Consider the following 24,154-nt stretch of genomic DNA (forward strand, 5'->3'; position numbering starts at 1 on the left):
CCGGCCCCTTTCCAGGTGGAGGAGGCGGATGACTGGCTGCGCTACGGCAACCCCTGGGAGAAGGCGCGGCCAGAGTACATGCTGCCTGTGCACTTCTACGGGAGAGTGAAGCACACCCCTGATGGCGTCAAGTGGCTAGACACCCAGGTAGCCTCCCCCAGGGGAAGTGTGGGGCGCAGTGAGGGATGGCCACAGTTCCTGGTCATACCAGCTTCCCTTTGGGAGTGCACACTGTGTGGTTTCCCCACACAGCCTGACCCGAGGTGAAGGCCTGGGAGGTTTTGTGCTCATATGCCTGCTTCTTACCAGTTGTCGGTTGTTGGGAGTTGCCCAGGCAGGGAGAAAGGTTCCGTGGGGGGCTTGTGTGGGAGTTGAGACCAGCAGTCATTGAACGGCTGGCAGGACAGTGTGGTGATGGGGGCAGGGCACTGAGGCCCTGGGGGACACAGATAGCTCCTCAGCATCTCCAGAGAGCAGGTGCTTGATGCCTGCTCTCAAACGCATACCACAGGCCTTAGTAATGCCTCCCAGGTGTCATGCACCACCACTGAGCTATCTGAGCCCTGGGCAGTGTGGTGAGCTGGGTCTAGATGTCCCAGAACAGGGCACTGGCATTGACAAGGGGACAGGAGCATGGCGAGTCCAGTCTAGGCTCTGGGATGGCAGGTAGTGCTCATCTGGGTGGTCTTGGGGGCAGAGGGAGGTAGCAGGAGAGCCTTCCTGGGACATAGCTGTAATGAATAAGATTCAGTTGTCTGGATGTGGGGAGGTGAGCCTGGGAGACTGGGGAAGCCCTGGGCGTGCAAATGTGAGTCGTCCAGATTTTCTGCAGCATAAGTTTTAAACAGAGTGCATAGGCTAACGCTGGCTAGAGCCATGTTAACATGGCTAAGCCATGTTAAGATGCCATCATACATTGTTTTTAATCTGAAAGAATAGAGAAGGGGTCAGTTATCCTAGTGCTTGTAGAAGATAAGCATATCAGTGTATGCTGATAGAGAAAAGTGTAGAGACCATAGGGGCCTTATGCTGGAGGGCTGGCCCTGGATAGGGAAGGAGGGGTGGTTAGGGATGCTTTGGAGGGCTTGTAACTGGCTTGGACAAGGCTTTGGGGAGCCGGGGGGAGAGGGAAAGAGAGGGGAAAGGTGATACTAAGGTTCTCGTGATGCTATCCTGTAGTCCTTTTGGCTGTAGGAGGGGATTTCATCTTGTAAAGCTACAGAGTTGAAACTGTATGAGCCCCCACAGACATGCTTGAGTGTGAGAAGCCCCTTCCAGGGTTCTAAGGGTTGGAAGTGACCGTGAGACTTGTGCATATCTTCCTGTCCTTGGTAAGAGTAAAGCAGATACTTGTGGACAGAGGGGGGTCAGGAGGGGACATGGCAGGCCCTATGTTTGTAGCACAGGCCATACATTTTCCATTGTGAGTAGAGTGTGGCCTGGTTTGGTTTCTCTGAGGGTTAGAGGTCAAGACCTTCTACAGACATTGGGAAATGGAGTCAGAAATAGAAGCTGTCTGTGGAGAAGTTAGCTGAGTCCTGCAGTTGCACAAGCAAAGTTGAGCAAGAAGAGGGACAGTGTTGCGGGCAGAGGACGAGGATTGAGGAGGTGTGGCTGCTAGCCCTGAGCATCACTGAGGTTGACACAGTGGCCCCTTGAGCAGCTGAGTGGGAAGAATTCTTTTTTTTATTTTTTAAGATTTTATTTATGTATTTGACATAGAAATCATAAGTAGGCAGAGAGGCAGGCAGAGAGAGAGAGGGAAGCAGGCTCCCTGCTGAGCAGAGAGCCCCATGTGGGGCTTGATCCCAGAACCCTGAAATCATGACCTAAAGCCAGAGGCTTTAACCCACTGAGTTGCCCAAGCACTCCACTAATTCTTAAGGCCAGTGTTGAAGGAGGTGAACTCAGAGAAGATAGAAGTGACCTCAAGAGTGTGGTCAGGACCTTCCTGCAGGGCCACCACAGGTGCTTTTGGCCTGGCTGCCCTTGGGCTGGACTGTGGCCTGTCACAGGGTGAGTGGCAGGAGTCTGGGGTAGAACAGCCAGAGGGCAAGCAGGTTGGCGGCCAGCATGCAGCACAATGTTATTGGTGGAATGAGGAGACCTGGGCCTGGGGCCTGCATCTCTGACTGACTGGATTGGACCATCTCTCCTTGGCCAGGTGGTGCTGGCCATGCCATACGACACCCCGGTGCCCGGCTACCAGAACAACACTGTCAACACCATGAGGCTGTGGTCCGCCAAGGCGCCCAACGACTTCAAGCTCCATGACTGTGTGTTCTGCCTCTCTTGTCTCTTTTGGGTGGTTTTCCCCAAACTTGCCTCTCAGAGCTCTTATCCTGTCTGCACTGTCCCTGCTGTGGAGAGCATGAGGCTCTCCTTATAAGGCAGAGAGCGGCTCCTCAGAGACCTGGGGCCTCTCAGGGAGCACCCCCGGGCAAAGCCAGTGCTCCTGGGACCCTGTGCCTTCAGGAAGGAGCGAGAGGCCTGGGGTCCTGTAGGGTGTGAGGGCTCAGTGAAACCATGGCTCTGTGGGCACCCCCTGTTTGGGAATGCCCCTCCCACAGTTCAGAGAGGTGAGGGGGAAACTGGAGGCAGAGGGCACATGGGGAGTCGGGAAGGCACACGGGTCCTGACTTCACCGTCTCTGCTCACAGTTAATGTGGGTGGCTACATCGAGGCAGTCCTGGACAGGAACCTGGCCGAGAACATCTCCAGAGTCTTGTATCCAAATGATAATGTGAGTAGCTCACGTGGTTGGTTCTCATCTACTAGGAAAGTGCCCTGGGGGGCTGGAGCTGTCTAGAAGAACCACACTTATCATCAGGTCAAGACCACATAAGTGCCCACCAGCAGCCCTCATGTGGCTCCTTGGGGTGAGGACGGCACCCCACATGCTTGATTATGCCCCACGAGTCTGTGTGTGTCTGTCAGCATCTCCCCCTTGCCATCTCCCTAAGGGGACACTTTGGGAGGTTCGTGGCCTCTTCTCACACCTCCACGCTGCCCCATACACGGCTGCCCCTGCAGGCTGGCTCTTAGCTGATCCCATATGAGGCCATATGCAGGGCGCCATGGGGGCAACGTGACTTCACCTGTGGCCAGTTTCTGCTCTTCTGCCATGTGATGCTGCTTCCCTGAGAGTTGGGTGACCCCTTTCTCAAGTGGGGATAGCGGTCCCTGTTTGTCAGTGATGCCTTGAGGCATGTGCAGTCATGGTTTGAAAAACTTTTAGTATGTGTCACCACGCACTAGATCAAGTCCCAACCATAGCCTCCATTGCCACCGAGTTTAACATCTGCTGGCTTCGTTATTGTTGCCAGGCAAGAGCCCTTTGGAATTCACCTGTCTTAGTGGGTTTGCATTTTCTATTTAATCCGAGTAATATGTGCACCTTAGTAGCAAAGGGCATTGGTGCTGAAAGGCTCACAACCAAACACACCCCATCCTCACTACCCCCGCCAAGATTTTAAGCATTTTACCCCCGCCAAGATTTTTTTTTTTTTTAAGATTTTATTTATTTATTTGACAGAGAGAGATCACAGGTAGGCAGAGATTTAGGCAGAGAGAGAAGGGGAAGCAGGCTCCCCGCTGAGCAGAGAGCCCAATACGGGGCTCGATCCCAGGACACTGGGATCATGACCTGAGCCGAAGGCAGCAGCTTAATCCACTGAGCCACCCAGGCGCGCCCCCCGCCAAGATTTTAAGATTCTAAAGTTTTGGAGCTTGTGCTCCCGATTGACTCTGGGTGTTAAGGAAAGAGACCTGCATGCCTGCTGTCCTCATGCAGGGCAGTGTGACCCTGTGCTGGCTGCCTACCTGTCTGAAGATCACATGCAGATTAGGCCGTCATCACTTAATGCCTGTGCCCTTGAGCTGCAGGTTACCTGACCTTGGGCCCAGGCCGGGGGTGGGGTGGGGGCCCCCAAGGGCTCCCGTTCTCATGTACACATATGTCCCTGCACCCCTGGAGCGGGATCTTTCAGCCTAGTGCCCTTCTTGGGTCCTGAGGGGGTCTCTCGAGGGACCCTGTGCTGGTCCCGCTGGCTGTTGGTGATGCCAGCTCTATCCCATGTCTGCAGTTCTTCGAGGGGAAGGAGCTCCGCCTGAAGCAGGAGTACTTTGTGGTGGCTGCCACCCTCCAGGACATTATTCGCCGCTTTAAGTCCTCCAAGTTTGGCTGTCGGGACCCAGTAAGGACCTGTTTCGAGACCTTCCCCGACAAGGTTGGTTTGTTGATGGGTCTTAACGCCGGTGCAGAAGGCAGGACATTCCCAGGCTCTGTTTGTTCCTCAAGGTTGGGGATCCTCAAGGTAGGGGAGGGGCAGGACCGCGGTCTCCCCTTATCCTGGTCTCCTTGTCGTCAGGGGCTGGGCCCCTCCTCCCTGACTAGGGCCACACAGGGCATCCTAGAAGCAAAGGACACTGTAAAAGGTTCCCGTGGGCGAAACATGATGCATTTGGCAGGCTGGGTTCTGTGTTCTAAAACAAGGCCAACGTATCCTAGGGGGGAGGAACGTTCTGGGCCAGGGGGAGCAGTAGAGAGCATGAGGAGGCCTTGGAAGCGGGCCAAAGGTCCTACTGAGGAACCTGCCTCCAGGGTCTTCCTGGCCCCTCCCTGTGGCCCCTGTGACCCCGTTGTCTCCCTGTTCCTTGGCTGGTTGTCCTGCTGGGCTCAGCACCTGTGCCATTGCTTTCAGCTCCAATTGTTGGCCCTGTAGACCAGGCTTCTCAGGGGTAGGCAGCTGAGGACCCCCATTCTGCACACAATGACCACAGTGGTGCCCATGCAGGCAAGAGGATTGAGGGGGAGACCCTATGTAAATTGCAGGTCGCCATCCAGCTGAATGACACCCACCCAGCCCTTGCCATCCCTGAGCTCATGAGGATACTGGTGGACGTGGAGAAAGTGGACTGGGACAAGGTGAGCACTGAAGGCTGGGCACCAAGGATATGGTATCCCCACAATCATGGGCATGTGGGGTGATGGTGTCCCCTGCAGATACCTGGGTATGTGGGGTTATGGTATCCCCCAAGACCTGTGTGTGGGGTGACAGTGTCCCCCAGACCTGGGCACATGGGGTTATGGTTTCCCCCCCAAGACCTGCATGTATGGTGGTCGTGTCCCCCACAGACATGTGGGGTTATAGTGTTCCCCCCAGACCTGCATGGGGTAGGACAGTGTTCCTCTCAGACCTGGACACATGGGCTTATGATTTCCCCCCCAAACCTGCATGTGGGGTGATGGTGTCCCCTTCACTTTCAAGCCTGTCCCAACAACAGTGGTTGAGTACTGAGCTGGCCCTAGGATGTTGAGGAAGGCTTTTCTCCTGTGGCCTGGGGAGGAGGACGTTCCAGGAGTGGGTCTGGGGTTTATCCCAGGGGACCAGGACACGGTGGGTGGGACAGTGGTACAAAGGCACATGAGCAGTTTTCTGGAAGACAGGAAAAGGATCCTGACACTTCTTAGAGCTTCTCACATACATTTTCTCATCTTAGAATTGTGACAAAATCCCCAGAAATATCAAGTGTAAAGAAACACATTGTTTATGTTTTTATGTTTGTTCTCCTGATTCATTTGGTCTTAGATCCTTGTATAGTGGGATTTTCTTGATCTAGTTTAAATCAACATGTAAAACTGTAGAGCAACTTTTATGTCATGGTGTAGAACCCAGATCCCCTCTCTGGTTTGTAGTGCACTTCCAGGTGGGGTAGGCAGCACTCCCATGGTCCCATCTGCTCTTGGCCAGTGGAGGGAGGTCTCACAGTTTCCCAGTGTTCTCGGACTGGATGTGAGATTAGTTGGGTGGAAATAAATTAGAAAATTGTTTGGTGTTCTGCTTTGTTCACCAATAAAAAATGGTTTACAAAGAGGAAAAGTCAGTCAGTGAATGATGCCACATGGTGAGGAAAGCGTTACTCATTTATATGTGTGTGCTCTGTTAGGAAGTAGAATGTATGTGGTCATGTCTGAAATGTAAAGGGCATGATGCTCACTTGTGGGTTTTGAGAAGATTCTAGACAGGGCCAGAGGGCAGAGATGTATAGCTAGCTGGCCTGGCCCCTTTCTGGTAGATCCGAATATCTCTGTTTGATCCTGGGCTTGCCCCTTGCCTAGGCATCTGGTAGAAGAACTGTTCCTAAACAAAGTGCATTGGAATGTTCTGGAATGTTCTAGGCCTGGGAAATCACAAAGAAGACCTGTGCATATACCAACCACACCGTGTTACCCGAGGCCTTGGAACGATGGCCTGTGTCCATGTTTGAGTCGCTCCTGCCACGGCACCTGGAGATCATCTATGCCATCAACCAGAGGCACCTAGATGTGAGCAGCAGGGATGCGGGTGGGAGGTTTGGGGTTGCTGCCTGACCTCCCCATGTCGTGATCAGGGGTGGAGGTGGTGGGCAGAGGTAAAGGGCCCTCCCATCCTCCACATGGAATCGTCTGGCCTAGAACAGGTGCCTTATTTCTTGAATAGCCTCTGCCCCGCTGAGGACTTGGGACAATCTGGCAGAGGTGGCAGAGTCAGTGATATTTAGTTCCCACACCTAGACCCCCACAGTGTATGTAGGAGTCATGGATTCAGGTCTTTTTAAAACATTCCCATTCCTGAGTAGGGCTCAGATGTGTCTGTTCTTGAAATGTCTTTGTCCTGGGCCATACAGCAACATTTGGGTGATTTGGAAACCAAGTAGCATTTGTCTTTCCTCTGTTACTGCAGAGAGGAGAATGTACACGAAAAGGGCAACTTCGAGTCCAGGTGTGTTTGTTGTTCATTTTTAATGATCTTTTTTTTTTTTAAGATTTTTAAAAATTTATTTGACAGAGAGAGAGAGATCACAAGCAGGCAGAGAGGCAGGCAGAGAGAGAAGGGGAAGCAGGCTCGACGCTGAGCAGAGAGCCCGATGCAGGGCTCAATCCCAGGACCCTGGGATCATGACCTGAGTCAAAGGCCGAGGCTTAACCCACTGAGCCACTCAGGTGCCCCTGTTATTCTTTTTTTTTTTAAGTTTTTTTAATTAATTTTTTGAGAGAGAGCACAAGTGAGGGGATGGGCGGAGGGAGAGAGAGAGAAACAGACTCCCTGGTGAGAGCGGAGCCAGACTGGGGCTTGACCCTGGGCTCGATCCTAGGATCCCGGGATCATGACCTGAGCCGAAGTCAGACACTTAACTGACTGAGCCACCCACATGCCCCTGTTGTTCAGTTGTTAACCTGGTGAAAAAGTAGCCATTACCGGCTGATCAGACTGTGGCTGGACCGTGCCTAGGCCAGGAGGGCAGCACTCTTGTCTCATCCTTGTGAGTCACGTGGCATGCCTCCGCACCAAGGTCCTCTGACTGTCTGCTTCTGGCAGGGCAGGTTTGCTGAGTCCTCTGGCCAGCACAGGCCCTTCCCTGGGTGGCAGCAGCATGGAGAGCTCCTCCTGCCCTCAGGGCTCTGGGAAGTGCATTCCAGGAACTCAGAGGCATATATGGAGTACAGCAACCCCAGGTTTTTCTTGGAGGAGGTGGACTCTTCCATGTGGGCCCCTGGGCCTTCTGCTCACAGCTCTCTGTCTTGGCAACAGCACGTGGCTGCCCTGTTCCCCGGGGATGTGGACCGCCTGCGGAGGATGTCTGTGATTGAGGAAGGGGACTGCAAGCGGATTAACATGGCTCATCTGTGTGTGATCGGGTCGCATGCCGTCAATGGCGTGGCGAGGATCCACTCGGAAATTGTGAAGCAGTCAGTGTGAGTAGGGCCAGCATTTGCCCTGAGCTGGGTGTATCTCCTCCTGACCCCAGATCTGCCTCTGGGGACGGTTAGCAGCCAGACACATGGTGGCTGAGGCCTGTTGCCCACGTTCCACACTTGCTCTGCTGCCGTCATGCACGCTGACTTAACTGCCTGGGGCATATCCTTCTGTGGATGAAGACACCGAGGGCTCCAACTCAGTGGTATTAAGATGCTGAGCCTTCTTGTCACCAGTGCCCTCCTCTTTTCAGGCTCTCCCCTCGCCATCTGCTGCTTGCCAGGTGCTGGGAGTGCCCCACTTTAGGACAAGTGTCCCAATGCCTATACAGCATGGAGGTCAGGGCAGGGAAGAGCCAGGGCTCGTCAGCGAGTGGAAGGAAGTATTCTTAGGCCGGATCTCATGCTTCTGCTCCCTCTCTTGGTGGGATGTGATCTTGGAACTCCTTCCCTCCATCCTCGACCCAGATGTGTGTGGAGCACCTCCATGACACTGGGTCTGTCCGTGTGGAGGCTTCTGTGTTCCCAGGGCCGGCCCAAGGGCTTCGTGTATAATAGTCTTCATTCCCTGCAGCAGGCCTGTCAGTGGGGCGCATCCCCATTTTACAGATGAGGAAACTAAACCCCAGTTCTCAGGCTTCATAGCCTGTACCCTCTCCAGTGTCACAGTCCCCATGGAAGATGGCCAGGCTCCACTGCCTGTATGGTCATTGCTCTGTGGCCGAATGTGCAGTGCTTTGAAAAGCGTGTGCTCTATGCCCACTGTGGTCAAGGTGGGCAGTAATGCTAACTGCTCTGTGCTCTTTCGAAAACAGAACAGAAAAACGGAACTTTGGGACCTTCCAGAAGATTTCCTTAATGTTTTCTTGCTCACTTTGTTCCAAACACAGCTCTTGTGATACTTGCCTGTCTTCTTTCTTAGCTTTAAGGATTTTTATGAGCTGGAGCCAGAGAAGTTCCAGAATAAGACAAACGGCATCACACCGCGACGGTGGCTGCTGCTGTGTAACCCAGGGCTGGCTGACACCATCGTGGAGGTGAGACCCACGGCACCTGAGTCCCCAGGGAGCTGCGGGCACACTTAGATCCTCAGCTGTCACCCAAGGCCCACAGGCCTGTCTCCAGGATGTGCTGAGGGGGTAGCGATCCTCCTTTGTGTGTTGGCCGGCAGTGGCTCCTGGCTGGGGACGCATGGAGTCAGATATGGGGACATTGAGCCAAGCTATACTGCCAGTCAGTGGCCCTAGTGGCTTGTGCAGGGGTTCAGAAGTGAGGTCCTAGGCTTTGGGAAGGACTGGGGTGGGGCTGCCTAGCTGAGCAGCAGCCAGAGACCCACTGGAGAGGTTTGGTGAGGCAGACATGTGGTGATAAGCTGATCATTTATGTGCTTGTGCAGGAAGGAAGGAGGAAGTGGGTGCTTTTACACACCAGGTGCTGTGCTGGCCTTGAGAATGCAGCAGGTGGCTGGAGGGTGACGCCTGGTGAGGGCCTGCCATGGGGACACTGGCAGTCTGGCTAGATGTGTCAGGGAAGGCAGCCCTGGCAAAGGGCCAGCAGAGCACAGACCTGAAGGGCTAAGGGGAGGGAACCAGGAGCCCTGACTCTCTGCTCCTTTGGCCGAGGGGCATGGCCCACCTGGGAGCTGGACTGCCAGCGGGGCTCAGTACCAGGTGAGGCGGGCAGAGGGAGGACAGGCCAGGAGTTTTCCTTGTGATCCTAAGTTAGCAACAGGGGCACTTGGCGGGGGCACTTGATGAGCAGTGCATTCAGACCGACGGCTCTGCTGTAGTGCAGAGGGCCGGACCAGGAAGTGGCTGGAGGGTGCAGGGCCTTGGGTATGGGTGAGGAGCTGCTGGGCCATGGTTGGCCCCCAGGTTTGGGATGTGTCTGTGAAGGGGACAAGGAAGGATTGCATGATTATTGTGGATGTTTGAGCTTGACCAGACTGTGACGTCCTAGTCAGGAGCAAACCCAGGTCTGATTGGAGAGAGCCTGGGGAAGGAATGCTCGCAGCAGCTGCGGCCATGGTCTGGGGGTGTTTTCTGATTGCTGGCTATTGTAAGAAAGAAGCAGGCCTGGGGCCAGGCTAGAGCAGATCTAGCAAGGAAAGCAGAGGCAGGGATGACAAAATGGGAAGACAGTATCCAGGACGACAGGTCCTACAGTGAGCAGAAACACTGCTTCCCTTTATGTTTTATAGAAAATCGGAGAGGGTTTCCTAACTGACCTGAGCCAACTGAAGAAGCTGTTGCCATTGGTTGATGATGAGGCACTCATCCAGGATGTGGCCAAGGTCAAGCAGGTAGGCCAGTGTGGGACAGCAGTGCTGCGTGATCTGGGTGTCAGACCCAGTGGCTGCCCTCAGGTCACCATCAGGCGGGCAGGTGGGTGCAGACCCCAGAGCAGCCCAAGGATGCGTTGCCCCAGGTTCTACAGGAAGACTTTGTCCACAGGAGGAACTCTGAAAGTCCATCCAGTCCTGGCATCCCTTCACGTGGCACATTGCTTGCTAGTGTGAGAGCCTCTCCCCAGGGCAGCCAGCCTCACAACCAGATGAGCAGGGACCCTAGAGCCCTCAAACCTGACAGGTGACCCCCATGACCAAGAACACAGCCCCTCTGGAACCTGCCTTTCTCCTGGGCTGCCACATGGTCTTAGGCCCCAGAAAGAGTCCTACCTCTTGAGTCTTCTCTCCCTGCCTGCCCCCATCTGTGTCTTTTGACACCACACTCATAACTCCCCTTCGTTCTACATTTTTTACCTTTCTGCTTCTGTGTAGGTTTGCTTTTTGGTCTAGTTTCCCATTTATTTCTGCCACCAGGGAGTGTGCCCAGCTTCAGTACCCCGCTGCCCCACCCCTATCCCCAGAAGGTCTCCGGGAGCCCCTGCCCTGCTGTGTGGCTGGAAAGCTGAAGCCTCAGTCAGACCTTGGGGACTCAGGGGTTTGACCTTCCTTGTCCTTTTTCCTCCCCAGGAAAATAAGCTGAAGTTCTCTGCCTTCCTGGAGAAGGAATATAAAGTGAAAATCAACCCTTCCTCCATGTTCGACGTGCACGTGAAGAGGATCCATGAGTATAAGCGGCAGCTGCTGAACTGTCTGCATATCATCACCCTGTACAACCGTGAGTGTGCCTGGGCACCAGGGCCTTCGCTGCAGCCCCCAGCAGCCTCCACAGCACCACAGGGACACGGGAGCTGGGCGAGAGGCTCCACATAGTGTGGCATTCAAAATTAGTTGCTATCCGGTAGACTTGTCATGAGTTACTGGGAAAGATTTTACTTAACAGAATCATTTGAAGTATACTTCCCCAAAATAAAATACAAGGTGTTAAATTTATACATGTACCTTAAACTGAGCAAACATGAATCAAAGAACCACTATAAGTAAATATGAATATTTGCCAGATTTTTATATATAATAAAGTCTTATGCAAAAACTTAGATTTTAGAATTTTGTAATTTAATATGCTGACTCTTAATTTTGAAAACCAAGGAACCGCAAATACTCTATTCAGGATACAGAGCTCGTCATATTGGTCAGGTGGAGGAAACCGCTCCCTCGTGAGACAGTTAAGTAACAGGACAGGTGACGTTCATGGCTGAGTGTTTCTGATGCTCCTGGCGCCAACCCTCCAGGAAAGGCCCCAACCGAGGGCCGCCTGTGTGTGGCTGAAGGAGGCACTCCACAGGCCCTCCCTGGCCAGAGACAGCAGTTCACAGAGTCTGTGATTTATTTTCTTTGCCATGGTTTTCTTTTGTGGTGGTTATTTTCCACCTTTTCTTTGTTCTGGGCCTCTGCTGGAAGCATGCCATCCGTCCCCTGTCTGTGAGCAGCTATGATGTCCCTGGGTGCCCACGCCATCCCTGTCGGTCTGTGTGGGCCCGAGTGCTTCTTTCCAATCCACACCACTTCTGGGCTTGCTAGCTTTCTTTGGCATCCTGTGAGCCCAGCTGTACTACCAGGCAGGCTGCTGGGGGCTTGGGCCATTCCCCCCCATCATCTGCCCTGCTTGCCAGGTGCGCTTTCTCCCTGGTCATAGCAGACTGCCATGTCACTCTGCTCTGCTATCCCAATTCCCATCTCAGTCTGAAGATGAATACAGTTCGTGCTCACCACCCATCTTTCTGCAAAGCTGTCCTGCTCTGCCCTTCTGCTCAAATTTCCCTCTGGTTCATGACAGCCAGTTGTGTGAATTGTGCTGAGTGAGTTCTTGCTTGTTCAGAACATGTAGGACATTTGCAGGTGACATTCTTGGCTTCATTTTCTTTCCTTAAGCATCTTTTAGGTCCCTCCTGCACTGTCTGGAGTGGGGGGGGACATTGGTGTGTCGTGGTGTCATGAGGACCTGTGCTGATGTCATTGGGCTGGTCTTGGTACTGAATGTTGTATGTCAGTTTTCCAGTTTTCCCGGATACTCAGGGCATTCCGAATACACTCACTGAGGTCTTGTATAATTTCTAGGAAGGTCTCTTGAAGTGTATTTAAAACATCTATTTGGCGCCACCGTTTTGGTTTCCTTCTTCCCAGGTTCCAGTGAGGTATGCAATGGCTTCCTTCTACCTATTTTCTTCTTGTCTCTTGAGTACTCTCTAAACATTTCCAAAGATCTTTCCTTTCCTGCTATGTTGTCTGCTTCTTTCGTTTCTATCCTGTGTGTGTTGTGTGTGTGCTGTTTCCATCCGGCTCTTTCTTGGCTTCCTTTCACTCCCTTATCCTGACAGTTCTCATTTCATGCACTCCAGTGTGATGCCCTCCCCCCCGGGATCTCAGTTCCCAATCTGTGGACTCTTCTAGGCTGACGGCCATCCCAAGTTGGAGGTTGTTATAGGGAGGGCAGTTCAGCTTCTTGTCCAGAGGGAAACCATGTATCTTCTGTGTTTGAATTTGCCTGAGCTGCACTACCCGGGGCTACCAGCAGGGGCTTCATGGAGCCCAGGGCAGCTGTGGGCTTCCTCAGTGCTGCCGTGGCCCCTGTCTGTGTGGCCATTGGTCCCCAAGCTGGCTTAGAAGGCCACTCGCCCTGACCCCTTGATTTCTGCCTGGGGGCCTCTGCCCCAGGATGTCAGACCCTCCAAGCAGGTTTCCCTAGAAAAGAGGTACAGGTCCTGTACCCCAGGACACCAGCCCTGCCGTCAGCTCCTTTGGAGAGGCTGGGTCCTGGGGACCCCTTGCCCTCATAGCCCTATCCCCCACCCACGCCGTGATGTGGCATAGCTGTTCGGTGACCTGGAGTTTGTGTGTTTTTCCTCTTTCTGGGTTTTGGTGAAAATGTAGTTTGTGTTTTATTTTTTTCCTCCTTGCATTGTTGTTTGGTCTGATTTCTGGAAGTGGGAAAGTTCAGAACTAGGGACAGCCATATTCTTGGTAAGACCTGGAGTCATTTAAAGCTCAGCCACAATTCTTTTTGTTTTTTTTTTTTTTAAAGATTTTATTTATTTATTTGACAGTCAGAAATCACAAGTAGACGGAGAGGCAAGCAGAGAGAGAGAGAGAGAGAGAAGCAGGCTCCCCGCTGAGCAGAGAGCCTGATGTGGGCCTCGATCCCAGGACCCTGAGATCATGACCTGAGCCGAAGGCAGCGGCTTAACCCACTGAGCCACCCAGGCGCCCTCAGCCACAATTCTTACTGCTCTGATTGGTCCCTGGCCTCTGAAGAATGTGATGGAGGGCTGCCTCATCCCTCTTTGTAGACCCCCTCCAGCATCTGCCCATACCCACTGACATTGAGACCCAGGGGCCTGGCAAAGGACTCTCTCAGTCTGCTGGGGCTGCAAGTGAGCCAGCCACTGTACCTTGACTCGGGCTGCACCCCTGCAAGAGCTTCAGGAGAGCTTCTCACCTCTGAACACAGCAAGGGTAGGGGGAAACTTGGAGTCTTGCCTGACACCTGTCAAGGGCTGACGGTACAATGACCATCATCCCGGGGCCCCCTTTTTCCATGTGCAAGGGCCTTGATAGCCAGTGACTAGAGCCAAGCCAGCCCCCCTGCTTTGGGCTGTTCTGGAAACAGAGGTGCATCTTTTTCTGTGAGCCTTTTGGAAGAGTTTGTTCCTAGCCTCCTTCCTCACCAAAGTGGGATATAAATGCAGCATCTAGGGGCTTGTCCCCCTTTTTGTAAGTGAGAGTTCCCAACAGACACAGGGGCCCCAGTGGCTGCACCCTGCCCCATGAGTTGGGGTTGATCTCTGAGGATGCTGGTCACCACGCCGTGTCCCAAAGCAGGGGTTTGTCTGGCTTTAGTGCCTTATTTGAATCTCTTGTTTGTCCTGCAGGAATAAAGAAGGACCCAGCCAAGGCCTTTGTGCCCAGGACTGTCATGATCGGGGGCAAGGTGAGGTGATGTCCTCTTTGCTCCTTGTTTGATATTAGGCTTAATACACAAACCACCATGCTTTTTGTCCGTGCAGACTGTGTCCTAACTGCGGTGCCAGCTGCCCAGTGGGCTGGACACTGTGGTGGCTTAAGGCTGGCATATGCACAGACTGCTAGAGGCCTTCTGCTTCCCCTCTGTGCCTGTGGACTGAGTTAGTTGGTTCAGTGTCCATCAGAACAGCCACAGGAGGGAGCCGAACGGGACCACTACCTGCCAAAAATAAGAGTGGGGGTCCCCAGCTACAGCGGGCTTACAGGCCCTCCATCTGATGGGGCCATGCCTTTCCTTGCGTAGCTACTGCCTTCCACACCTGTGCCCAGCTCTCAGGCCCTAGCATGCTGCCCACTCACTCCCCTGTACTTGTGTGCTGAGCGGACATAGATGTCTGGCTGCTTCCTCAGCCCAATGTACACCAGCTGGGAGCTCAGCCTAGCTTTCTTTCATTTTATTCACGGTGGTGCATGCTTTTGGACATGTGATCATGGGGTCCCGGTGAGCGGCCATTACTCCCTGGTGGGTCTCCTCTCCGTACTCTGAGCTCTAGGACCTGTGTTTCCACTCTCTGCCACTTTTCCCCAAGAGCCTGTGTCCTCAGAAAACATGAGGACACTGTGGAGCACAGCTTCTTATGGGTGACTACGGGGCGGAGACTGGGCACTATCTGCCCCGCCAGCTCAAGCACACACGAAGGTGGGCAGGAGGTATGAGCACCTGCCTGGGGCCAGCAAGCCCCACAGGGCTACCGGCTGGGCCCCTTCCCTCCCCTAGTGCCTGTTGGTTCCTTTGTCAGTATCCCAGGGTGCATTTCTTAGAGGTATGGGCTTTCCAACAGTTCTTTAAATGTTCATTGTTAAAATTTTTCAGCCTAGAGAAAAGTAGAAATCCTAGTAATAATATCCATACACCCATCCCAGACGCCTGTGGGACCATTTCAAAGTCAATTCTAGACATAGTATCACTTCACCTCTAAGTACTTCACATGTTTCCAATGACGTTTTCCTTCCAAACTGCCACAGAAACACTCTTTTTAACACCACCACACGATTCCATCTTCACACATAGATAGTGAACTTACAAATATCTGGAACAGATTGATTAACTCTGGACCCCGGCAGGGCCTCACCTGGTGATTGCTTGTTGTCTGCCACGTCATCGTCGGTGGCTTTCCTCCATGCCACCCTCCTCTCTCTCCCTGCAATTGATTTGTTACAGAGACTGGGCTGTGTGTCTTCCAGATATCTGTCTGGCATGTTCCAGTATGTTGCTTAGTTCCTTGTGTTTCCTATAAGTTGGTAGTTCTGAAAGTCTTCATCCTTTTTTTTTTAACTTTTATTTTCATTTTTTATAAACATAATATATTTTTATCCCCAGGGGTACAGGTCTGTGAATCGCCAGGTTTACACACTTCACAGCACTCACCAAAGCACATACCCTCCCCAGTGTACATAACCCCACCCCCCTTCTCCCAACTCCCCTCCCCCCAGCAACCCTCAGTTTGTTTTGTGAGATTAAGAGTCACTTATGGTTTGTCTCCCTCCCAATCCCATCTTGTTTCATTTATTCTTCATCCTTTTATCTCATTTCTGAAGAACTAACTAGAGTCAGAGATGCATTGGAGGCTGACAGGTTTCAGCCCAGGCTGAGGCAGCTGTGGGTTGGCTGAGGCAGTCCCTGGAGTGAGGTCACAGGCAGGCGTTGCACCCTGTGGGGCGTGGGTTCCTCTGTCATGAGGCTGTCTTCCAGACTGCATGCAGGACAGGCAGAGGGGGCTGTGTGGCCAGGTGTAACCTCAGCAATCCAGCGCAGGGCCCCAGGATGCTCTGAGGACCCTGCACTGCCCTGAGCACAGGTGTTCTTATACTAAACCTCCCTCTGTCTCCAGGCGGCCCCCGGTTACCACATGGCAAAGATGATCATCAAGCTGGTCACATCCATTGGCAGTGTCGTCAACCACGATCCTGTTGTGGGTGACAAGCTCAAAGTGATCTTCCTGGAAAACTACCGAGTGTCTCTGGCTGAGAAAGGTAGGCCCAGGGCAGCCATGTCAGACAGGAAAGCCTACCCCTGCCTGGGTGCGATGTGGGTGGTGGTTGCTGGTGGGGCCGATGAACTCTGCCCCAGATACCAGGCTCTCCCTGCTGGAGCGGGCCTCCGTTCTAGCAGTGAAAGGCTTTGGGGAAGCTCTCTGCCCATCACCGAGTGCAGAGAGTTACTCTCAACCTCAGACATCCTTCGTCTCCAGACCTTCTCACTTCTGCCTGTGACCTCCTCTTCTGCTCCCCAGCTTTCATTTCTGCTCCTAGAGCTCACTCTTTCTGGTGGGATACAGCTTCCAGGTCGGCCTCCTTATCCCCTCCTCCCACCCCCAGGGGTGCTTCTGCTATCACCACCGATGTGCTCTCAGGGGCGTAACTGCTTCTGATCTGGGCCAGCACCTGCCTCTTCTATCGGTTTCCAAAGGCAATTTAGGACCTGACATCACGTCCCCTGGGGCTATTCCTCCAAGGGTGTGTGTTGCCCTCTGGAGAAGTTCCTGCAGCCAGGTGTGCCTTTGAGCATGACTATCCTGAGCTGGGCAGGACTTTGTAAACTGGCCCTGTCTGGAGGTCCTGGCAGGAAGCAAGAGATGGGAAGCCTGAGCTCTGAGTATCAGGGACATCTGGAGCTCAGACAGACCAGCAGTTGCCTTCTACCCTGAGTAACGATGTGCAGGCTGACTCACTCCCCTTTCCTGCCAGTTCAGCCAGCTCATCGGACCATTTCTGGGTCCCTCAGCTGTCACAGACCATATGTGGTTCAGGGTCAATGCCATGCTTAGCTCCTCACTGAGCTTCTGACATCTTTGTCAAGCCCTTGGCCGCCTGGAACTGCCCTTCCTCACTGATATTTGGGGCCGGCTGGCTCCTGGGCATCTTTAGAACTGAACTTGGGGTGCCTGTTCTGGGACCTCAGAGCTGAAGTCTGGGTCCCCCAAGTGCTCCCTCAGCTCTTGAACTTGCTGTAGCAGCATGTACACTATCACATCAGCCTGCTCTCTGTGTAGAGATATAAGGGGGCTTGGGCTTGACCTTGAAGAAGCGCTGGACTCTGCTCTTTGCTGACCCCAAGTGCCAGCCACTGGGCTGGGGGAGCAGCATCAGCTCCATGGACAAGATGAAGGTGTGGGAGCAGGGAGGCCAGGGCGGGGTAGGAAAATGGAGCTTTCCCACTAGCCACATCTTCCAGGCACAGGGAGCCCACCCTTGGGAGAAACCTCGGGGCCCTGGCATTAGGGTCATCACCGTGGCAAGCTGTGCCCAGGGTGCATACTATAGAGTGACTTGCGTGCATGTGAACACAAGGAAGTTCCTAGTTCTCTGGTTCTATGAGTCCAAAGTCCTCTTGAAGTGCTCTAAGGAGCCTTCCGACCCGATGGCATGAGACAGAACTCCTGTCGGGATGAAACAGTGATAACACCAAAAGCCAGAACCAGGGTCCCCCAGACTATGGTTGGGCCCAGTCCCTGGAAGGTCCCAGAACAAAGGTCTTTTGTGACCTGGGTCTTCTCAGGAGTTACCATCTTGGCATCAGGCTGCTCTGACTCAGGAAGGGAAGCCCTTACAGGCTAGCATGGGTGGGCTGCAGGGCTCAGGCCCATCCTGGACTGAGCAGCAGATGGCACCTGCTCTGGGAGCACCAGCTGTGGGCTGGAGGAGGGCGTGTGGTTTCCCTACACAGAGTTCCCATGGCTCTCATGCTGTGAGCAGCTTGTGGTGACATACCTTCTCGCCCACCTGCTTGCAGTGATCCCTGCAGCAGACCTGTCCCAGCAGATCTCCACTGCAGGCACCGAGGCCTCGGGCACAGGCAACATGAAGTTCATGCTCAACGGGGCCCTGACCATTGGTACCATGGACGGCGCCAATGTGGAGATGGCTGAGGAGGCTGGGGCTGAGAACCTCTTCATCTTTGGCATGCGTGTGGAGGACGTCGAGGCCCTGGACCGGAAAGGGTGTGTGTCCCTCCCTGTGCTGTCAGGGCCCAGCAGCTCCCTTGGCATGGCTCGGAGCACTGGGGGTGGGGGAGCTGAGAGCAGTCTGGGAGCCAGGCCCATGCTTGCTGGGGTGATGCCCACCTGGCAGCTGGGGGTGGCTATGGGCACATTGGCTGAGCCTGCTCCTCTCCTGAGCACGCCACAGGCTGTCCTGAAGGCTGGCTTGGGCGGGAACTAGATGTTCTGTGCTGTCTCCACTGGCCCAGACCGTGGGTTCAGAGCGAGTGTTTTCAAAAGGGTAGAAGGCCCTCGTCTCTGGAGGCAAAACCCTGAGCACTCCAGGCCAGTGTGGGGATTTGGGGTTGGCCTGCAGCTGAGATTCCCTGGACTGATTCTGTAAAGTAAACTGACGTCTTGGAATAGTATCAAGTTTTTAGAAAAGTTGCAAAGAGATCTCAGAGTTCTGTAGTTTTCCTGTTGCTGACATCTTCCTAAGTAGGGTGGTACGTTATCAGAATTAGCTAACCAGCAGCAGTGCAGTGTTACTTAAAGTCCCTGCTTGATTTTAATGTTTCCCCATGAATGTCCTCTGTCCCAGGATCCCACCCAGGGCACGCTTGTGTTTAGACGGCAGGTCTCCAGTCTCCTCTGGTGTGTGACACATTCTCAGCCTTTCCTCATGTGTCATGACTTCAGACCCTCTTGAGTTTGGCCGCAGCCTGATTCAGAGCAATAATGCAAAATCAAAGACAGTACTGCCTAACTGCCTAAAAGCTCTCAGGGGAATTGATGAGGTCTCAGGCACCAGCTGAGTGAAAACCCAGAAGTCATGGATGAGAGTCACCCAACCTGAGAACACTCCCCCGTGTCCTTTTCTGCCTGACCCTCAGTTTGGACTTTCTGCCACATCAGTCTCCTGGCACTGCACACCTGCACACCTGCTCCGTGCTTCGCCCCCCACCCCTGCCCCTGCTCCGCTCCAGACTCTGATGGCCGTGGCCTCTTGTGTCTGGTTGTACTTGGTGTACACCTCATTTCCTTTGTCGTGGTGGACGGGGGGTAGGGGGTGGCAGGAAGCAGGGCAAGGACAGTTAGGGGTAGGGTGTAGGGGAGTGGCGTGGAGGTGGCATGAAGTGGGCATATTTTCGGGCAGCCTTCCCCTACAGGAATATGATGGTACCAAGCATGTGATTCTGGGTCTTCCAGTGATTGTGTTTCTCTAACCAGGGAGCTGCAGGATTCATTCTGCCCGTCTAGCACATCACTGCCTCTGTGGGGCCCAGCGGCGCACGTGGCTAGGCAGGCCCAGAGCCAGGGGTGGTCTGGGACCAGAGGTGTGCCCAATATAGACACCCTGTCCCTCACTCTGGAACCTGAGGTTTGGCCCCACCTCTCCACAGGTACAATGCCAGAGAGTACTATGACCGCCTGCCCGAGCTGAAGCAGGCCGTGGACCAGATCAGCAGCGGCTTCTTCTCTCCCAAGGAACCAGACTGCTTCAGGGACGTGGTCAACATGCTGCTGAACCACGATAGGTTCGTTCTCACGTCCCTTCCCACCGCTGGCCAGACAGAGGGGTCCTCCTGGTGGGCCAAAGCCTGCACTTTGGGGATGACCCATGGTAAGGCTTGCTCCCCACCTGAGCCCATGGGCAGAGCCCCAGGCTATCAACCAGGTCCTGCAGGGGCCTCTGGAGGTGCTTGCCTGCTTGGGGCCCTGGTGGTAGGGGTGGCCAGTGCATGGTCCAGCCCCAGGGCCCCCCAGCACTGGCTAACCCTACCCCCCCACCAAAGGGGTGGTTTCACATGGGGCTGGTCTGAGGCAATTCCTGATCCTCTCTTCCCTGTGGGCAGGATGCCCCAGAAACCTCTGGGGGGCGGGGTGAGGTGGGGGGCTGGGCCTCTACCTCCAAAGTCCCACAGGCCCAACTGAGCCAGCTGTTGGCCAGTGGTGACACCAGGTGGTTTAAGAGGAATTAACTTGTGATGCAAATTAAGTTGTGATATTTTATTACAACGCATCAACAAAGGGCTATACTGTCCACATTCCCGCACGTGCTCATTTGCAGCAGGTCAGCACCGCCGCTTGCCTTCTTGTGGCCTTTCTTTGCTCTGGCCTGTTGGCAAGAGCTGAGCTCTGTCCCACTCTCAGCTGCCTTCAGGTGGTGGCCTGTGCTGGCCATCTGCTGCTGGCCTGTGAGGGCTGGGGGCTGGTGTCTGTCAGACCAGATCGCGGCCCCGCACAGCGCAGGATGGGAGCTTGGCCCTGATTCAGACTGGAATCAAGGAAACACTGCTCAGTTTCCTGAACTGTCTCCGCAACTCAATCACAAACGGAAACACAGTCCCCTTACATAACTCCTGCCATGCTGTCCACGGGATCCTTTCCCTGGATCACCAGCTCTCACCCCCTTGGCTCTGGGAAGGAATGGCCAGGCGGAGCCTTGCTGCCTATCTGTGCCACGTACCCTGGGGCAGTGGAGTTGGAGGAAGCCTCTCAGCCTGTGCCACTCAGCCCCGCCTGCGTGGGGAGGGTGCGTTAGAAACAGGTGAAAACAAGGTTTCTGTAGAATAATATCCCCAGTACAAAAGTTCTGCTCCTAGAGCCACCTCTGTGGCTCATCCCAAAGCATGAGGACCTGGATGGCCGGGGCCTAGTGGCCCATTTCCTGACCTCTGACTCACCACCTGCCACAGTGGCCTAGCTCCCTGTCTCCTGTTTCAGGTTCAAAGTGTTTGCAGATTATGAAGCATATGTGGCATGCCAGGCCCAGGTGGATCAGCTGTACCAGGTATGGTTCTAGGGCCCCCAAGCTGGGATGGGAGGGTGGCCTGGCAGGGGAGCAGCAGGGGACGTCTGTAAGGTCCAGTCCTGGGAGGCCACTGTTCACCTTGTGGCCTGGACAAAGGGGGGTGGGCGCTCAGCAGGCTGAGCATGGACATCATAGACATGGGCTGTCCAGGGGTTCTTGATCAGCTCCTACTCACATGGTCTCCGTTGTCCCTCTGCTATCCCCTGGTGAGGCTGGTGCCTTGCGACCCCTTGGGGCCAGGCCACTGTCCACACTGGCACGTTTCTGCCCAGGCTCTGAGTGGCTGCCACAGAACACATGTGAGCAGGACAGGAATTTCTGTGGACGGCAGAGACGATGGGCACTGTGGTCTGAGCCCCCAGTGGGTGTGATTGGGAAGATGTGGGGAGCAAGTGCAGAGCCAGGAAGACATGTGTGCACACAGAAAGCCTATGTTTAAAAATGAGAGTGCTTCCTTGAACAGGGCAAGCTTCCATGTTGAGTGAGGGGCCATTGCTGTAAAGAGTGGTCTTTCTAAGGCTGGACCACTATAGCCAGCTCCCCAGTCCTTGGCGAAGGTGGACAAGGAGGGACCCCTCATCCCAGTTTCTGTATGGAGCATGTCCCCTAGGGAGTGGGTGTATCCACGTGGGGACTCATAGGAAGACAGAGGACCAGAGCTTGCAGGGCTGAAGGAGGGTATCCCTTGGTGCCCACTTCCCTCCCCTTGCTGGGGTTTTCTGGACACCCAGCCTGTGTGCCCTACCAGTGGTGGCAGGGGGAGAGGACTCTGGGTGTTGTAGTGTGAGTCTGCAGTCAGATGGATTCTTCCCCTGGTTCTTGGATGAGGCCTGCAGGATGTTTCTGATGTGTTGTGGTCCTGGCCCCTATCCCCCACCTTTAGGGAAGCTGTCTGCCCTTGGAGACCCATTAAAGAACAGGGGGGCCAGGCAGGGCTCTGTGGGGGCACCTTTGCTTCCCAGACGCGGGGCTCAGCAGAGTCTTCCCTTTTGGGGAGGCTCCCCGTGATGCTGGCTCAGTCCAGGGATGGTTGTCAGGCTCTGGGGGAAGCCGTGGAGGGGAGACCACTTAGCCTTTTTCCATGGATGCGCTTGGCGGGTACTCACTTGGTGGTGGTTGTCAGGTGGGCTGTGCCTCAGAATACGTGGTACATTTTGAGGCCCAGGGCCTTCTCAGGCTCCTTACCCCCATATCTAGTCATTTGATAGTTTTTCTGATTGGTGAGGATCCCCATTTCAGTGAGCTATTGTTTGCAATTTCATCTTTGTTCATCATGCTGATGAACAGGGGCTGAGAGCCCATCTAGAAGCAGCCCTGAAGTTCTGGAAGTGCAGGCTGTCTTGTGTGGTACCTGAGATTACTCAGCCTCTTCTTCCCTCTGCAGAACCCCAGGGAGTGGACCAAGAAGGTCATCAGGAACATCGCCTGCTCGGGCAAGTTCTCCAGTGACCGGACCATCACAGAGTATGCCCGGGACATCTGGGGCGTGGAGCCCTCCGACCTACAGATCCCACTCCCCAACCTCCCCAGGGATTAGGTACCCTAGCAATGGCCTGCTGTTTCTGGAGGGCCATGAGAATTGTAGTGGTGATGGCTTGGGGTGGGCAAGGAAGAAAGGGTGCAAAGAGAGGTACTCCTAGTTTCCTGCAGGAAACAGAGCTTGCAGCACTGACTGGGGCAGCTGGCCCCGCAGCTTTTGCTCACCTGACACAAGGAGGTGGGGAGGGTAGAGCCACCGGGTGGGCTCCTCTCAGACCTTGCACGCACCTTGCAGTGAGCTTGTTTTTAGTTTTGAGCCTCTGGATTCCAGGGTCCGGGCAGATAGCTGTGGCGAAGCCTGGGGAACTGTGTGTTTTCTGTACCACAAGTGCTGGCCCGCTGGCGTGGGCTCCCAGCCTCCTGGCCATGCTAGTACTCTGGCTATGTCTGCAGCTGCAACGTGGGCGCTGTGGCCCAAAGTTCCAGATTGATCAGATAAAGGGGCTCTAGGATGGCTAAGAGGGACATGGGGGAGGACATCTGTGTCCAGCATCCTGGGGTCCTTGGCTAGGACAAGGCTGGCTGACGCAAAGCTACCGTGGTTTTGCATTCTTGAGAGGATAATCAGCTTCCCAGGGAAATGAAAGTAGCTGAAGCCTTTTCTTTTTTTTTAGCAACTAAAAGTTATACTTTTGAAGTTTTGTGGAGAGGCAATGCTGGAATGTGTTGTCCATACCTGGGGGCCCTGCGGTGGGGCGCTTTGCTGGGGAGGCCAAATGCCCCTGCCACGTGTGTCCTGGGGCCTGCCTTTCCTGTCTTACACTTGGGGCCACCCTCCCTTCTCCCTTGGTTTCCAGCAGAGTGACCACCTTGGAAAGGACTGAGCAGGCCCAGAAGGGAGCCCACTTTGCTTCTGTGTGGACAGCAGGCTGGTGGCAGGAAGGGTGGAGGAGCTCCTCTCAGCTGCCCAGGGGAGAGAGCCAGGGAGCAGGCTAGCGTGCTTCACCACAGGCTTAATGGGACAACGAGGGGAAGCACCCTTCCAGAGGCTCTACATCCTTGCATGCTGGGTCTGGATGGCACAGGGCTCTGCCCTCACCCCAGGTCCTGACTGCTCACAGAATCAGGCCATGGAGGATTTGCTCACATGTGCCCTTCACCAGAGCTGCAGAGGTCTGCTGGGGAGGCCCACGTTCTGGGGCTGTGGTCACACCTCCGCCACCTTCCCGCTGCCCCATTTCTTACGCCATGTGTGACCATCACTGTGCCACTTGATGTCACTGCCTCGTGTGAGAAACTGATTAAACCTTCCTGCCTATGCCTCGTTGACCTGGCCTGTGTTTCATTCTGCACCGAGGACAGGGTGGGGGCTACATCACAGGGGCAGGCTTCGGACCCTCCCTCGTAAGGGGCCCATCACTCTGGGATTAAGGACAGACCAAGCTCTCCCATCCCAGCTGTAGGTGGGACTTAAGAGTCTGTGTGAAAACAGATAATCATATCAAAAAATGGGCAGGGGCGCCTGGGTGGCTCAGTGGGTTGGGCCGCTGCCTTCAGCTCAGGTCATGATCTCAGGGTCCTGAGATCGAGTCCCGCATCGGGCTCTCTGCTCAGCAGGGAGCCTGCTTCCTCCTCTCTCTCTCTGCCTGCCTCTCTGCCTACTTGTAATCTCTCTGTCAATAAATAAATAAAATCTTAAAAAAAAAATGGGCAGAAGATATGAACAGACACTTCTCCAATGAAGACATACAAATGACTATCAGATACATAAAAATGTT

The 24,154-nt window shown here is 54.3% G+C and overlaps 1 protein-coding gene across 1 annotated transcript in view; it reads left to right on the top strand.

Annotated features, from left to right (window-relative positions):
* The window catches only part of PYGB (glycogen phosphorylase B), a 57,020-nt gene extending 33,327 nt beyond the window's left edge, over positions 1-23,693 (top strand). Inside the window, exons 5-20 of the mRNA XM_082744271.1 lie at positions 16-147; positions 2,165-2,276; positions 2,661-2,743; positions 4,086-4,229; positions 4,835-4,927; positions 6,182-6,328; positions 7,575-7,738; positions 8,661-8,775; positions 9,939-10,040; positions 10,713-10,860; positions 14,012-14,070; positions 15,995-16,136; positions 17,896-18,103; positions 19,486-19,620; positions 20,810-20,876; positions 22,282-23,693. Coding sequence (XP_082600397.1) covers positions 16-147; positions 2,165-2,276; positions 2,661-2,743; positions 4,086-4,229; positions 4,835-4,927; positions 6,182-6,328; positions 7,575-7,738; positions 8,661-8,775; positions 9,939-10,040; positions 10,713-10,860; positions 14,012-14,070; positions 15,995-16,136; positions 17,896-18,103; positions 19,486-19,620; positions 20,810-20,876; positions 22,282-22,434 — 2,004 coding nt within the window. The 3' untranslated portion in view covers positions 22,435-23,693. The remainder of the gene's footprint in view (positions 1-15; positions 148-2,164; positions 2,277-2,660; positions 2,744-4,085; positions 4,230-4,834; positions 4,928-6,181; positions 6,329-7,574; positions 7,739-8,660; positions 8,776-9,938; positions 10,041-10,712; positions 10,861-14,011; positions 14,071-15,994; positions 16,137-17,895; positions 18,104-19,485; positions 19,621-20,809; positions 20,877-22,281) is intronic.
* Positions 23,694-24,154: the final 461 nt, after the last annotated feature.

Source organism: Mustela nivalis, assembly GCF_964662115.1.
Source record: "Mustela nivalis genome assembly, chromosome: 8".
NCBI lineage: Eukaryota > Metazoa > Chordata > Mammalia > Carnivora > Mustelidae > Mustela > Mustela nivalis.